This window comes from Thunnus maccoyii, chromosome 20, assembly GCF_910596095.1.
Source record: "Thunnus maccoyii chromosome 20, fThuMac1.1, whole genome shotgun sequence".
Lineage (NCBI taxonomy): Eukaryota > Metazoa > Chordata > Actinopteri > Scombriformes > Scombridae > Thunnus > Thunnus maccoyii.
Window position 1 is genome coordinate 8,909,952 of NC_056552.1, and position 14,108 is coordinate 8,924,059.

Consider the following 14,108-nt stretch of genomic DNA (forward strand, 5'->3'; position numbering starts at 1 on the left):
AGATCAATATACAGTACTGTCGAAAGCTCCAGAACAGCTCATTCTACTTAATCATCAGGGACAAGTGTATGTATTCAGTCATGTTTTTAAGGTGGACCAGGCAATTTTGCATGTAGCTGAACTCAAAGAACAGGTTTGTCTGATCCGATGACATAAATAAAACTCACGTAATGTAACTTCAAACATTCCTCAGACTTAAACTGCTTATTTTCTGACAGGAGTCAGCGGTGGAAATAACAAATTACATTCATTTTACTTTTATTTTACTACTTTGAGTGCTCCTTCCCCTGGTCTTTAGAAGACTATTTACAGTTTTCTTTTACGATTTGATGTCACTTCTTTTCCCTTTACGATCAGGAACCATGCAAACACCATAATTTAATTTGAGCAAAGATAGTACATGCTTGGCATCTCAATTAGTTCTTCTTTGTGATTTAAACTGATGGGACAGATGCTTTTTTACATAAAAATGTTGCCTTGCACAGCTTTGGATGTGGGTGATTGAACACCATGACCCTAGAGAGGATGTTTTATCAGGAAACCCAAAAATGCATAAATCATTTTTACCTGAGCGCCGGTACCCCAGCCCACATCATCCTCAAACACCACGCCGTGCAGCCTCTCTGTTGCCATAGTATCGCAGAGCCGTGTAAGCAGGTCACGGGGATTGGTGTCGTTGACCAGCACGGTCACGGGGCTGACCACCACGGGCAAGTCAACAAAGTTTTCCCCACTGAGACGACCTCTGACCTCATTCTGGTAGCTGGAGCCGCTGAACACCACCGCCACGTTGATGGACGGGTGGAGGAGGAGCGGCCGGGCATGCAGGGGGAGCGGGGAGGAGATGAGGAGGAGGAGGAAGAGGAGGAGGAGGAAGAGAGGAGGCCAAGGAGAGGAAGAAGGATGTCCCCTGGGTATGGCCATGATGGCAGCCTACTGCCTGAAAAGGAGGATAGAAAGAGGAAGAGAGAAGAAGGGAGAATGGAAAGAAAGAGAGCAATAGTCAAATATACAAGCTGCTTTACATTTATGATATTTTTGACATAATACCTCATAATCCGTCAGTACATATCCATCCCTTATTTCACTCTCCTGGTCTGTCTCTCTCTCTGACCCTTTTGTATGGCAGTATTAGCCCTGCATTTAGACTTCTGTGTCATAAGGTGAAACTACGTATGTGTGCAAATGTGCATGCGTGTAATCCTCCATGATCCAGTATCATGACTATAATCACTTATCCATCTCTACACATCTCTGATTCAGCACACACACACACACACACACACACACAGAGTGCCAGCGGGATGCCAAAACTGTCACACAGGTCGTCGACCCTCATCACTGGGATTACATTACATTACATTACTTCAGCCGGCCTCGCTCTCCAAGTGGTGTGATGCCATCGACCAAGCCACAAAAATACAACAAGTGAAACAGCTGCAACACTAATTGCTGATGAAATCTGCATATTTGTAGGTAACATCCTCATAAACCAACGTACTGGTGCTGTTATGTGCAGTTTTTGTGGCTTTCATTTGAATTTAATTATATCCTCAAACATTGTCAAAACCAACTGGAAACACATTTTTGTAAGCACCGAAATTCAGTGACAGTCACGATGAGGATATTAGTGAGGGTGATCACACACTAACCTCGCAGTGATTTTATATCACAGACATTTCAAAAACACTTTAAAGCAGGTTTAACAGAAGTTCATGGCAGAAGCAGTTACGGAGCAACATAATCATTCATTTGAAGTTGTGTTTCTGTCCAGCTGGTGAATTTAAGTCCAATATTCACTCTCCTTTAGCTCTGTTTTTGACTTCTACAAATCCTGAGGGAAATATCTGGCTCTTTAGCAGCTAAATGTCCGACTATGTTCACCAGCTAGTCACTAACTGTGTCTGTTTGCCATTTGGTGCTGAGCAGGTAGTGTACAGTAAGTTTTTAATAGCGTGTTCTCTGAAAACAGCTGTCTGCTGCAGTTGAAAACAACACTATGAGAGCAATGAGAGTGAACCAAAACAGTAAAAATGTAGTCAGACAGCTGAACAATGAGCTGAAACTTACTATAAAGCTCTGTAAAACCGAGGAGAGCTGCAGAGTTGGGTGATAATTTTCTGTAAGTTCATCACATCACATTAAAGATCTGGTGAAATGAAAAATACATTTATGCCAAAAAAGCATTTTTAAGTTTTTAAATATCAAAATCCCTCTCTTTTCTTTTTTTGATCACTTATCCTACACTTGGAGGTATATGCGACTATAAATTTGTCCAATCAAATGTGCTTTGTGCAACCGGCTAACCCCCTCCATCATATAAAACCACACTTGACTTCATTAGTTTGTGGATTGTAGTGGTTAGTGGAGCAATACTATGGGTTTGAGTTGTGTGTGTTCATATATCTGTTGGTGAAATCTTTACTTTTACAAAAGAGAGTGGTCAAATTAACTAATTTCTCCTTTGGTTCCTGCCTCCAGATCTAATAGGGTGGTTGACGGAGATGTGGGTGGAAGCAAACAGTCTTTTAAAACAAGTCTTGTCTGGTTCTCCTGAGACTTGATGCACGCCAAGTCATACCCACGTTCAAGCCATCGAGTTGACAATCCCTTTATAATTATACCCCACACACATATAAACTTTCACTCAGAAATACGTGACATTATGGAAGCTAAAGACGCTCTGTCATTTCACAAGGACTTATATACAGAACAGGAAATGCAACATGAAACCCATACCTAGATAATGTACCAAAACTGTTTAGATGTCTCCGAAACCCAATTTGAAGAAGACAAAAAAACAAAACAACCTTGTCTTACAAAATCTGGTGTGCATCCACCATACAACTCACAGCAATTTTACCTTCAACATTTGCATCTGGATAAAGCCACTTCAATCAAAGGCTTGCTGTTTGAAGATCCTTCCTTACTGAATCAATACCTTTGAAGCTTTGATAAAGGCAGGTGGGCTTTCTTATAGCAAATAAAGATCTGCACATACACACCCATATTTGATACAGGGTTTTATATAGACAGTCTGTCTCATCTGTGGCCATCAGAGACACGCTGATAATTAACAGCACCTCCTAGCTTTGATTCAAAGCTTCTTTCAAAGCAACACAGGGTTAAATGTGTCCCACCCCTCCTTACTGTTCATGCTCCTGGCATATCAATCATCCATCTTAATGAGGTTTTTAAACTCCAGGGCTTTAGGTGCCCAAAGAAATAAACATACAGTTTGAACTTTTGAGAGACAATCCAATCCCTGTCATAGATGCTGCTAACAGATTAATACCTCAGTCAATACATGGTCAAAGCTAGAATGACGGATATGAAGCAGCCTTTTTTGAGGAATAATTCATGGATCTGTGTGTTTTTGTTAAGCCTTTCTGACATGCACCCCTTTATGTTAATCTGATGGCACTTCAACATGTCGGTCTCATGTCTGAATAAGAACCCGAGACGCTTTTCACGTAAAAGTTACAACAGCGATCTTAACATTTCTATAACACTTTCAACACTTTAAAATCTGACTTGAAAGCTGTCAGATTAAAGTAAAGACCACAGCAGCACAAGATTAAACATGTACAGAGGGAGAGAGTGTGCCTTGTTCTTAGATAACTGTTATAGATTTATTATATCAATCTCCATCTTTTATGCACAAAGAAAATTAAATCAGTTTAATACTTCTATGAAATGCTGTGGAAGAGCCAATTTTAAATTGTTGAGGAGATTCTTATCTCATTTTCAGATTTGGTGCAACTGGAGCGACAGAGTTTAAAAAACCTTCTTACAACCGCAGTAATAATCTGACCAGCCCTCTCTTCCTATATTTTCCGTTTTTATTTATGCCAAGTGCATGGATGAGTAAATGTAAAGTGGATAAGTAGAAAAGTGGAACAGTATGTTATGAGGAAGATGTTTGGCTCCACAATCTTATAGACACAGTGATGTTTTCTTCAAGATATTTGGGTTTGCAAAAAGTCAATGATGTTGCACATTTTTCCTAGATTGTGCAACACCACTGATAATATTAGAAATGTATTGAGCAGTGTCATCTGCATACAGTGACATTTTGAAAATTTGGCCATTGTGGATATATTATCAAGTCCAAATAGACACAGGGGATTATTGGAGGGTAAACATAAATAAACCCACATCTCAAAATCTGAAATGGGATTAAGCAGATCCCCCAGGTGGTTTATAAACATTTTATACACTGTAGTGGGCTGACTTACATCATTTTATCTCTTGTAAATCCTGAAATTGTTTGTTTTGACTCACTTTATTTGTCTCAACTGATCTCCACAAATATTACTTAAATGATTCATCACTAATAATCTGTTCAATAAAACATTACAAAATAAGAAAGTAACTTCCATGTACAGCTGAAGCAGAAAACCAGATTATATTTCTAACCACAACCCACCCTTTTATGCACCACCACAGCTGTGCCGCTAATTCTACAACCTTACAGAATTACAGAGTTAATATTGTTGACAGAGAGACATCTTCATATCCTGAGGGTTGAGAGATGTTTTTGCTTAACATTATTAAAGTCTGTGGATGAAAATATTCTCATATTCTGAGATAGATTTATAACCATACACAGTACCATACACAGTAATTACACCATGTCGCTGGAACCTAGAGGGGGAGTATTTGAAAATTAAGATTATATGGAAATGGTGGCCAAGTAGCACCTCCTGGTTACTGGTAAATATCAATAGTTCTCTAATGTGTTCAGAGCTGCCAAGTCTTTGACATTTTGGCCGTGAGACTCATGCAACTGACAAAGTTCTCACAATCTCACGCCATAGATGCCTTTTCTCACGCTAACTTTCTTTGCTTCCTCCGATGTAAAATTTGTTTTTTGTTTTTTTTAATTTTTAAGCAAAGGAACAGCAGTTTTTTTGTTTTTTTTCAAGTTCAGACAGGCTGAGGTGCAGAATGTAACAAGGTTAAGGCAGCGTTTTTAATAGATTGTCCGCATCGATCATCATCTGTTCGAACTGAAAGCGAGAAGGGCGAGGAGCATAGATCTTTCTTAACCTATGTTTTGAAAAAAAATGTGTGTTATGTCTGGATTGTATTGGGTCAATTTACCACAAATAATACTCATTTTATTATGAACAAAAATAAGTACTACTAAGTACTACTATACCCCCCTATACCCTAAATGCTAACTCAAATGCTTTGGGAAATAACTGTTCACTTTTAAACCACTTAAGTGCACTGACTGACCTCTAAATGTTTAAGTAATGCAGGAAAAATCAAACCAGTTAAATGTATGGCTATATGGTATGGTATATGGCTGTATCAAGTGTTCGTTTAATAGTGTAATCTCTGGGAAAAAGCAGCATAATGGCACCTCAGATTAGCAGTGTGTGTGTGTGGTGGTGGGGGTGGTGGTTCAGAAGTTGACAGAGTGGGTGCATCTGCTCCAGATTAGCAGCCATATACTGTAACAGAGTGTGATTATGGCATAGAAAGGATGTGAGCCACAATGTGTTGCATATGAATTTCAATCACACACAAACACGTCACACAACAACCAGCAGACTACCATCTTTTATCAACAGTTTTTAAAATTATTTTAAATACATACAAAAAGATTCACACAGTGGCAGCGAGAGTAAGATTAATAAAATAATGCACACTTATTTTCCAAAATTATATTCACGTGTGCAGATCAAGTGAGTGAGCGTGGCGGTGCATGAACAGGATTTCTATCATTATGTAGATTTCCAGATGGAGTGCAGCTCTGCCATCAGGGATAAAGTCTCTCCTCGCTCACTGGGACTCAGGTAGGGCTGTACATGTGTCAGCATCGACATGACTACTCACACACACACATCCAAAAATCATCCAACCGTGTACTATTAATGAAAACTTAGCATACAGCTGTAGTGATAAGTTTTTGAAGACACAAGATAGAACATTGGAGAGATGAACCACGGGAGTACTGTGTGACAGTGCACACAAATGAGGGAAGCAAAGACTTGACAGAAAAAAGGGAAAACCTGTAACAACAGAGCAGCCTTTCCTATACTCCACTGGTTGGTTCTCATATTGGTTGCAGGTTTATTTTAACAGCTTTCAAGATTATTCAAATATGATTTCTTGAATGATAAAAACACACTTTGCTATTGCAATACAAACGTATCATAGCTCTCTAAAAGAATTTTATAGTTATTTAGCAATTCTAGATATTTTCAAGTGGACATATCATGCTAATTTCCAGGTCTATATTTTTATTCTGGGGCTTTACTGGTATATCTTTGCATGATTTACAGTTTCAAAAAAAACCTTATTTATCTTATACTGCAGCCCCTCAGTGCAGCCTCTGTCTGAAACAGGCCATTTTAGCTCCTGTCTCTTTAAGGCCTCCCTCCTGATGAGCCAACTCTGTTTTGATTGGTTAGCTTCCAGAAGCTGCCCCTCTGCAGACTTCTGTTGGCTCAAAAGGCAACATAAACAAACAGTGGAAGTCAGATGTCACTTCTTTTTCTAATTCTTTATTAGAAATGGTAACTTCTCAAATGCATCTGTACATGTTTGAGCCTGAATCAAATCCGAAATATGCGAGTGGACAACATGAACAACCTGTGGAACAACCTTAGCAACAAAGGCTGTTTGTGGGCATGGACAAACAATCCGACGTCAGTTCAATGGGGACATAGGGGTAACAAACGAAATGTTCAGAGCAGGGTGAAGCCTGAGCTTTGGACTTTCAGGGAGCATTTTTACATACGTTCACCTCAAGTTTTGGACCTTTGAACATGTTTAACATAGACATCCAACATTAAAACAGTGTAAAAATAACAGAAAATCACAAAAAGCAGGTTATGTCTCCTTATTGGCCTGTGACCATTTTTTAAAAATGAAACATCCTAAAAAATAAAAGATCATTCTTTCATTGAACTGTTCACCTCTCTGATCATGAGACCCATGACAGGTCTTGATTTAGGTGTTTCATGAGCTAAAAAATAGTTCACTGCTTGAAAGAAGTGTGAACCCAAACTCTTGTTTGTCCATTAGCTAATTAATTTGCTGCATTTTCAGGTGTCTATAAAGAGAATTAAATGTCATAATAATAGAGAAAATAAATATAATTATTATATAATTATTATTATATTATGAGAGAACCTGTTGGACCACATGTACAGCTGGTGCTTCCAGTCTCATATACCTCCTGGGACATACAGTAGATACAGTGGGGAACATTCAGTCATTTTACGACTTAGCTAGAATATGATGGAGTCCCTGTACTGAGTCCCCAGGGGGCGGAGAGGAAATGAGCAGAGAGGATCTAGTTGATGGGATGAGCATCATCACCAGAGAATTATCAACATGTCTGGCTTGAACCTTGTTTTAACCGCACCTTCCAAACTGATTTGATTGCATTAATTAGGGAGCTTGAATTAGTGGGCTGGTATTAATGTAGTAGACGGTCTTCTCTCATCAACTTACTGCAGGAACGGTGCTCTGACAGCTGCATGAAACATCAGGATTCTCTAGAGCCTCATTTATGCAGACTTGAGATCATTCCAAGAAATCCCAGTGTGAAAATTTATTCTGCAGCAATGATTTCATTATTTTCTGATACTAGTATTCTGGCTGAATTTAAATTGCAAGAATTACTTCACTGTGCTTAGCTCTGACACCTGTAAGTTAATGATGTATGAAAAAATGACTGTTGCCATGTATCTTTCACCAGTGGCAGCAGATATTATATGCCATCTTGGATTTTACATGCACTCTATGGGGGTGACTTGTGTTTCTTTTACTTAAAGCAGCTATGATCAATATCTTTAGCAAAAACAATGTATCAAATGACAGTGTGTAATGTCAGAAGCGTCACTCATAGCGATCAACTTCCAGAGAATTATCACCCAACTCTGCAGCTCCCCTCAGCTTTGCAAAGCTTTATAGTGAGTTTCAGCTCATTGTTTAGCTGTCCAGCTACTGTTTTAATTCACTCTCAGTGCTCCCATAGCACTTTTTTCAGCCGCAACAGGCTCTAAAAACCCACTGTACACTACCTGCTCAGCACCAAATGGCAAACAGATATTCCCATCAGGATTTGGTAGAGAGCAAAAACAGAGCTAAAAGAGAGTGAATATTGGACTTAACTTCACCAGGAGGACAGAAACGCGACTCCAAATGAATGATAATATTGCTCCCTAACTGCCGGATGTGGAAATAAGCAACTATTGGCTAACAAGTTCAACATATCAACTTAAAAGGTGATGGTATGTCAGTGTTTTTTCTGCTGCCCAAAGTGGCCAATAAATCAGTTAATGCAGGTTTAAAGGACGTATTATCAATATTTTTACATTAGCAATGGATCGTATGTGTATGTGTAACACTAACTCTGCAGTTCCCCTCAATGTTTTACCATCTTTGACCTCAGTGTTTTGGTTTTTCAAAGCTCACCTTTCCTGTTTTGCTTCACTCTTACCTCTCTCGTCAGCATAATTTCCAGTTGCAGCAAATAAGTTCTTTTAAAAACCCACTTTACGCTACCTGCTTTGCACCAAATGGCAAACAAACAAACTCCGCAACAAGCTGGTGAACATAGCAGAGCATTTAGCAGTTAAAGAGCCAGATACTTCCCCCAGGAGTTGGTGGAGAGTAAAACAGAATGAAAGGAGAGTACATTTTGGACTTACATTCATCAGATTGCCAGAAATATGACTCCAAATTAATGCTAATGTTGCTCCGGTTCTAATAAATGTCTAAATAGAAACTGTTTGCAAACAAGTTGGCCATACCAATTCAAAAGGTGATGATATATTAATGTTGTGTTTACAGTGTGTTTCCACCCCAAGTGGCCAAAAAAATCAGGGAAAGTGTTGAGAGATGGACTAAAACATTGCTAATTGTTACTAACACACCTGATATTGGCATTTTTTTCTCCTGATAGGTTGCTAAGAAGCTCACTTTCCATCACTGCCCAGATCTCAGATTTTTTTGTCAGTGAGTGAAAACTAAACGGCAATTCAGTCTGATTATCAGGCTACACATTCACATCTGTGATTTTATATATTCAACATTCCTCCAGTAACAAACTTTATGAGCAACAGATGCATGAAATTTGTTGATCAGGTGTGGTTTTTGTGCTACTCTATATTAAGCTTGTGGACACCTTGCAAAAATTTTTATAAATTGTTTAAGACTTCAATACAAGTCACTACTCTGAAAAAATCAGTCAGTTTGGATTAATGAGACTCCAGTCAATCTCTGAAGTCATTTTTTAAAACAGTCACATTAATGGTGGTGAATATGACAGTATAAACACCGCCATGGAGCTTGAACCACTCTGTCAACGTCAACCAGCTCAACTGCTCCACCCTTCTTCTCCTCTTCTCATCCCTCCATCCCTCCGTCTCTCCTCCTTATAGATGACTTGTAGAAGCACGGGTTGATTTGTGAGTGTTACACATGCAGCTCACACAAGCACACGCACACAGCTAATAAACCTTCCACATACAAATTAAACTCACAATGTGAATAAATGAGTGTGTCATGCTTAACCTCTGAGCTTATTATGAAACATATCACATAATGCCTGCCACATAAATTTATCATAATTAGGGTTTTAACTGCTAATATGGCAACCGCATCTCTCTGTGGGTTCCTGCTCTCACACATAAAGATTTGACAGCTTTACAGGAAATCGTTGCAGGCCGGATGTATCGGTGGAGATGAGTGACGTTGACGGGACGGGGGCATTTCTAGATCGGCTTGGCCCCCTGCCACTCAAATGTAAAGCAATAAAAATCTGCAGCTGTACTTGCTTAAAAAAGACATTTTACACACTTACAAACACACAAAATATGCAATCATTCACATAGGCAAACACATTTATTCCTAATTATCTATGTCAGCGGTTTCTAACCTCTTTGGCCTGCGATGTCTTAAAATAAAATTACTGTCCCTTATGACGGGTGTAGTATGTATGTGTGGACAAGTGTTTTGAACAGCTAAATTTGTCTCATCTGATGGATTTTCAGAAGCCTGAAGCATCAAAAGTATCCAGAATTTCACAAAAAGGCCTAAAATTTGACAAAAGTCAAAGTACTTCGATATTATTTTGTGTAAAAGAATACATTTTGTCTTGTATTAACATTTTTAATTGCCTTGTGATGCTTTGGTGACTACTACAAGTTGGGAATCAATTGTCTATGTAACTGATTTGAGCAGCTAAAACTAACTGTGATACATGATGTTGCAACATGAGGCATCTAGTATTTTACCAAAATTAGACAACAAAATAAATATAATTTTGTTAACAGGAAGTATTTTGTTGTTTTTTTCTTGTACTATCCCTTTAATCGTCATGTGACCACTCAGATTTATTTTGGGACCTCTTAGGGGGCCTCAAACCCCATTTTGGGAACCACAGGTATTTATAACTGTGAGCAGCTACAACAAACTGTGGTGCATGATGTTGCAACATGAAATACACAATCTGGAGCAAATCCCAAAGTGGGAAAAGTATCCAGTATTTCATCAAAAATGTAAAAATTGGATAAAATTATTCTTTGTAGGAGACATACAGTATGTTTTCTTTTTCTTTTAATAATGTTGTGACATCTGTCTATGTAAGTATGAACTGTGCATCTAAAAGAAACTGTGGTACATGATGTTACAACATAATATATGTAAAGTGGAGCAGTTTGCAGCCTCAGGAGGGATTTTCAGAAGCCTGAAGAGGTAAAAAAAAAAATATCCAGTACTTCATTAAAAAATGCAAAAGTTAGACAAATTCCTTAAAAATAAATATAGCATACAAGAAATATGCTTTTTCCCTTTAATCATCTTGTGACCCTTCTGGTTTATCTTGGGAACCCATGTTGGAAAGCACTGTCTATGTAATTATGAACTGTGCATCTAAAAGCCTCAGGAAGGATTTTAAGAAGGCTGAAGAGGTCAAAAATATCCAGTATTTCATCAAAAGAATGAAAATGTTAGACAAAAATCCTAAAAGAAGTAAATAAAAACAATTTTTTTGCATAGTCATTTTCTGGTTCTTTTATCCTTTTAATCATCTTGTGACCCCTTTAGTTTATCTTGGGACCCCTGAGGGCCCCATACCCCATGTTGGGAACCACTGTCTATGTAACTATGAACTGTGCATCTAAAAGAAACTGTGGTACATGGTGTTGCAACATGATATATATGTAAACTGGAGCAGAGGGCTTCCTCCACTAATGGAGAAAAATGAGAGCTGCTGCATGCAGCTTATGGTGCAAATCAATGAGCATTACCAGATAACTGATACGACAGTAAAACACTGCAACTGGATCATCAATAATCCATAAGTAAATGAGTCATATTGGAGTAAGAGTGCATGTATGGATGGACTGTACACACACACACACACACACAAACACACTCCAAACAAGCAGTTAACCACCAAAGCTCAGAGTGAAAAATGCTAATATGTCCTCTTAAAATAGTTCCTGTTATAGTAACAACTGGCTGTTCTGTTTCTGTCAGCAGCAGATGGGAGCTTTCTCTCGAGGAAACCCTTCACTTATGAAAATCGAAAGTATGACTGCAATCGTATGTGTCTGTTCTAGTCTCTGTCTTTTTGTCTGTCTGTCCCTCCCACTTATGTATAAACTATGAATTCCTGACAGTAGATCAGATTGACAGACTAAGAGTGTGAAGGAGAGAGACTTACCTGCGCTTTCTGCTGTCATCCAACTTCAACTCCTGCTGCTCCATCGTTCCCCCGGCTGCTTTCCTCCAAATGTTGCTTCCTTTTCTTTCTCTCTATTCCTGTTTCTTTCCTTTTTTTTCACCCGGTTTTCACCTGCCTCTCTCCCCTCTCAGCACCTGTAGGAGTACGCATTTAGACCAAGTCTCTGTGTGAGAGCGAGTGTGTGTGAATTATCAGTGACTGTGTGTGTGTGTGTGTGTGTTTGGCAGCTTTGGATGTCTGCACACTCCCCTGGAGGACTTCACAACGTGACAGCGATCTCACTGTTTCTCCTAAAATTCTCTCATTCTAACTCCTCACTTTCTTCTCTCACTTCTCTCTTTTTTTTTTTCTGTGACAGTGACAGCATTTACAAGTGGTCACGAAGGTGAAGACAGGACATCAAAACGGGAGAGAGAAGGAAAGGAAAGTGAGGGAAAAGGAGGGTGACAGACGACGAGAGGTGCGGGAGCCCCTAGACTAGCAGCCAGCTGGAGTGTTTGTGTGTTAAGAGTGTGTGTGCATATGTGCATAAACCCACTGTGTTTAGCTCTCCGTCTGTATCCCTCAGGCTCCCCGCTGGTCGGATGAGGAGAGGAGCGAAGGGGGGAGGAAGAGTGATAAAATGCCTCTTCAGCGGAGGAGCACAAACGCCGGTAACACTTCAGCAGCAGCGGCGGCGCTTCCCCGCTGTCTCCTCCTTTCTCCCCCTCTCCACCTCCTCTGTCTCCTTTTCCCTCTCCCTGCTCGGGGGTAACAGACACGACAGATCCATGGGAAGTTAGAAAATCTCACAGACGGATAAAGAAAGGTCCTGAGCACACTCTCTGCATCTTTGGAGCAAAAGTTTTTCCCTCTTTTTGTCCAGTTATCAGCCCCTGTGGTGATGGTACTCCATCGCAGTAAGGGATCCCCTCAGTTGATGATGATGTGCCTCTTCAGGTCCTGTGTGATCAAAAAGGATGAGGGGAGGATAAGATTTGGTTCTGGGCCCCCCTCCCTCTTCACCCTCTTTCCCATATGGAGGCGAAGTGATCCAGATGTTGGTTGACGGCGGGAGCGTCAGGAACACGGAGAGAACAGCGGGACAGATGGCAGGTCTGCGGGGTCGGGCCGGCTGTGCACTAGCAGGTCCTCATCCTGTTGCACTGATTTGTTTCTTTGTTTTTTTCTCCACCAGAGTTTCTCTCTCTCTCTCTCACCGTCGCGCCGTTCATCTGCCGGTGCTGTCACACCAGTAATCCCGCTTTCCATTTCCTCTTTAACTCCATCTTTTCTTTATCTCTCTCTCTATCTCCTCTCACTGAGGGGCTGCATGTGAGTCCTGATAATAATGGTGTGAGGATTTAGCCTGCCTCCCTTCCTCTCCTCCCTCTCGCTCACTTCAGCGCAACCCCTCCTCCTCTCCCAGCCCACTTTGCTCCCGTTTTCTCGGTATTATTCACCTTCTCTCCTCGCATCATCCTGTCATGTATCCTGCCTTCTTTTCCCTAAATCACCTCACCGTATTGCGCTGTCGTTTCATCCCCTCTCTCTGTCTTTTTTTCTCTTTTCCTTTGCCTTCAACAGGTCTGAAATGAATCCTATTAAAAGTATTGTTTTTCCAGTCAGGACCCCCAGGCACTGTCCATTGCTTATGGGTGTGAATACATTTTAGTCCATAATCAAAGTCCATAAGCCAAACAAACACACATTTACCTTAGTTTGACAGGAGGCACATAAGCCAGTCACCTATAAACAAAGAAACAAAGCAAATATCACAGTGAACTTAGTAGTGCTGAAACATTGAGTCAATTAAAGGGGCAGTCCTGCAGCGGCTCTGGAGGAGCTTTTTAAAGAAAATTACCTCTCATGATACCATCACAGTTTTCTCACTTTGGAAACTGAAAGTCTACGTTACAAACAGGGGGTTTAAAAGATATAGGCATTTACTAGACAGAGGAAGTGAATTTTATCCTTGTGTTATTTGCATGAAGTTTACTGCAAAACTGTTTGTGCAGTCTTTGTTTGTTCGGCCGGAACAGCCAGTACAGACAGTACAGATATTAGCTTTGGCTAGCTATCAACATACGCACCGACCGTGTGTGTGGTGCATGTTTGTGTGAACTCACCAGGAAATCCGTGTCTTTCTTTTATTTCCCTCCAGTTTCTCTCTTTTTTCCTCGCATCTCTGTATATTCTTGAAGTAGATTCATAAATCTCTGCGATAAGCATGAATTTTCCATTTAGCTTGAAACATTGGACATGAACGATTCTTTGGATCACTTCGTGGGGCCTAGCTCACCGCCAGCTTTCATCTTTCCGTTTATTTGACATGCACCACTTTTAAAATTTGCTTCATGCTCTGTCTTAGCACTCAAAAACAAAAGATGTTGTCATATTGCATTATGGGAAA

General features: G+C 40.0%; 1 protein-coding gene across 1 annotated transcript in view; it reads right to left on the bottom strand.

Moving 5' to 3' along the window:
- The window catches only part of LOC121887240 (glutamate receptor ionotropic, NMDA 2C-like), a 67,416-nt gene extending 55,615 nt beyond the window's left edge, over nt 1-11,801 (bottom strand). The window contains exons 1-2 of the mRNA XM_042397910.1: nt 11,696-11,801; nt 568-940 (exon numbers count right to left, since the gene is read on the bottom strand). Of these exons, the coding sequence (XP_042253844.1) occupies nt 568-924 (357 nt within the window). The 5' untranslated portion in view covers nt 925-940; nt 11,696-11,801. The remainder of the gene's footprint in view (nt 1-567; nt 941-11,695) is intronic.
- Nucleotides 11,802-14,108: the final 2,307 nt, after the last annotated feature.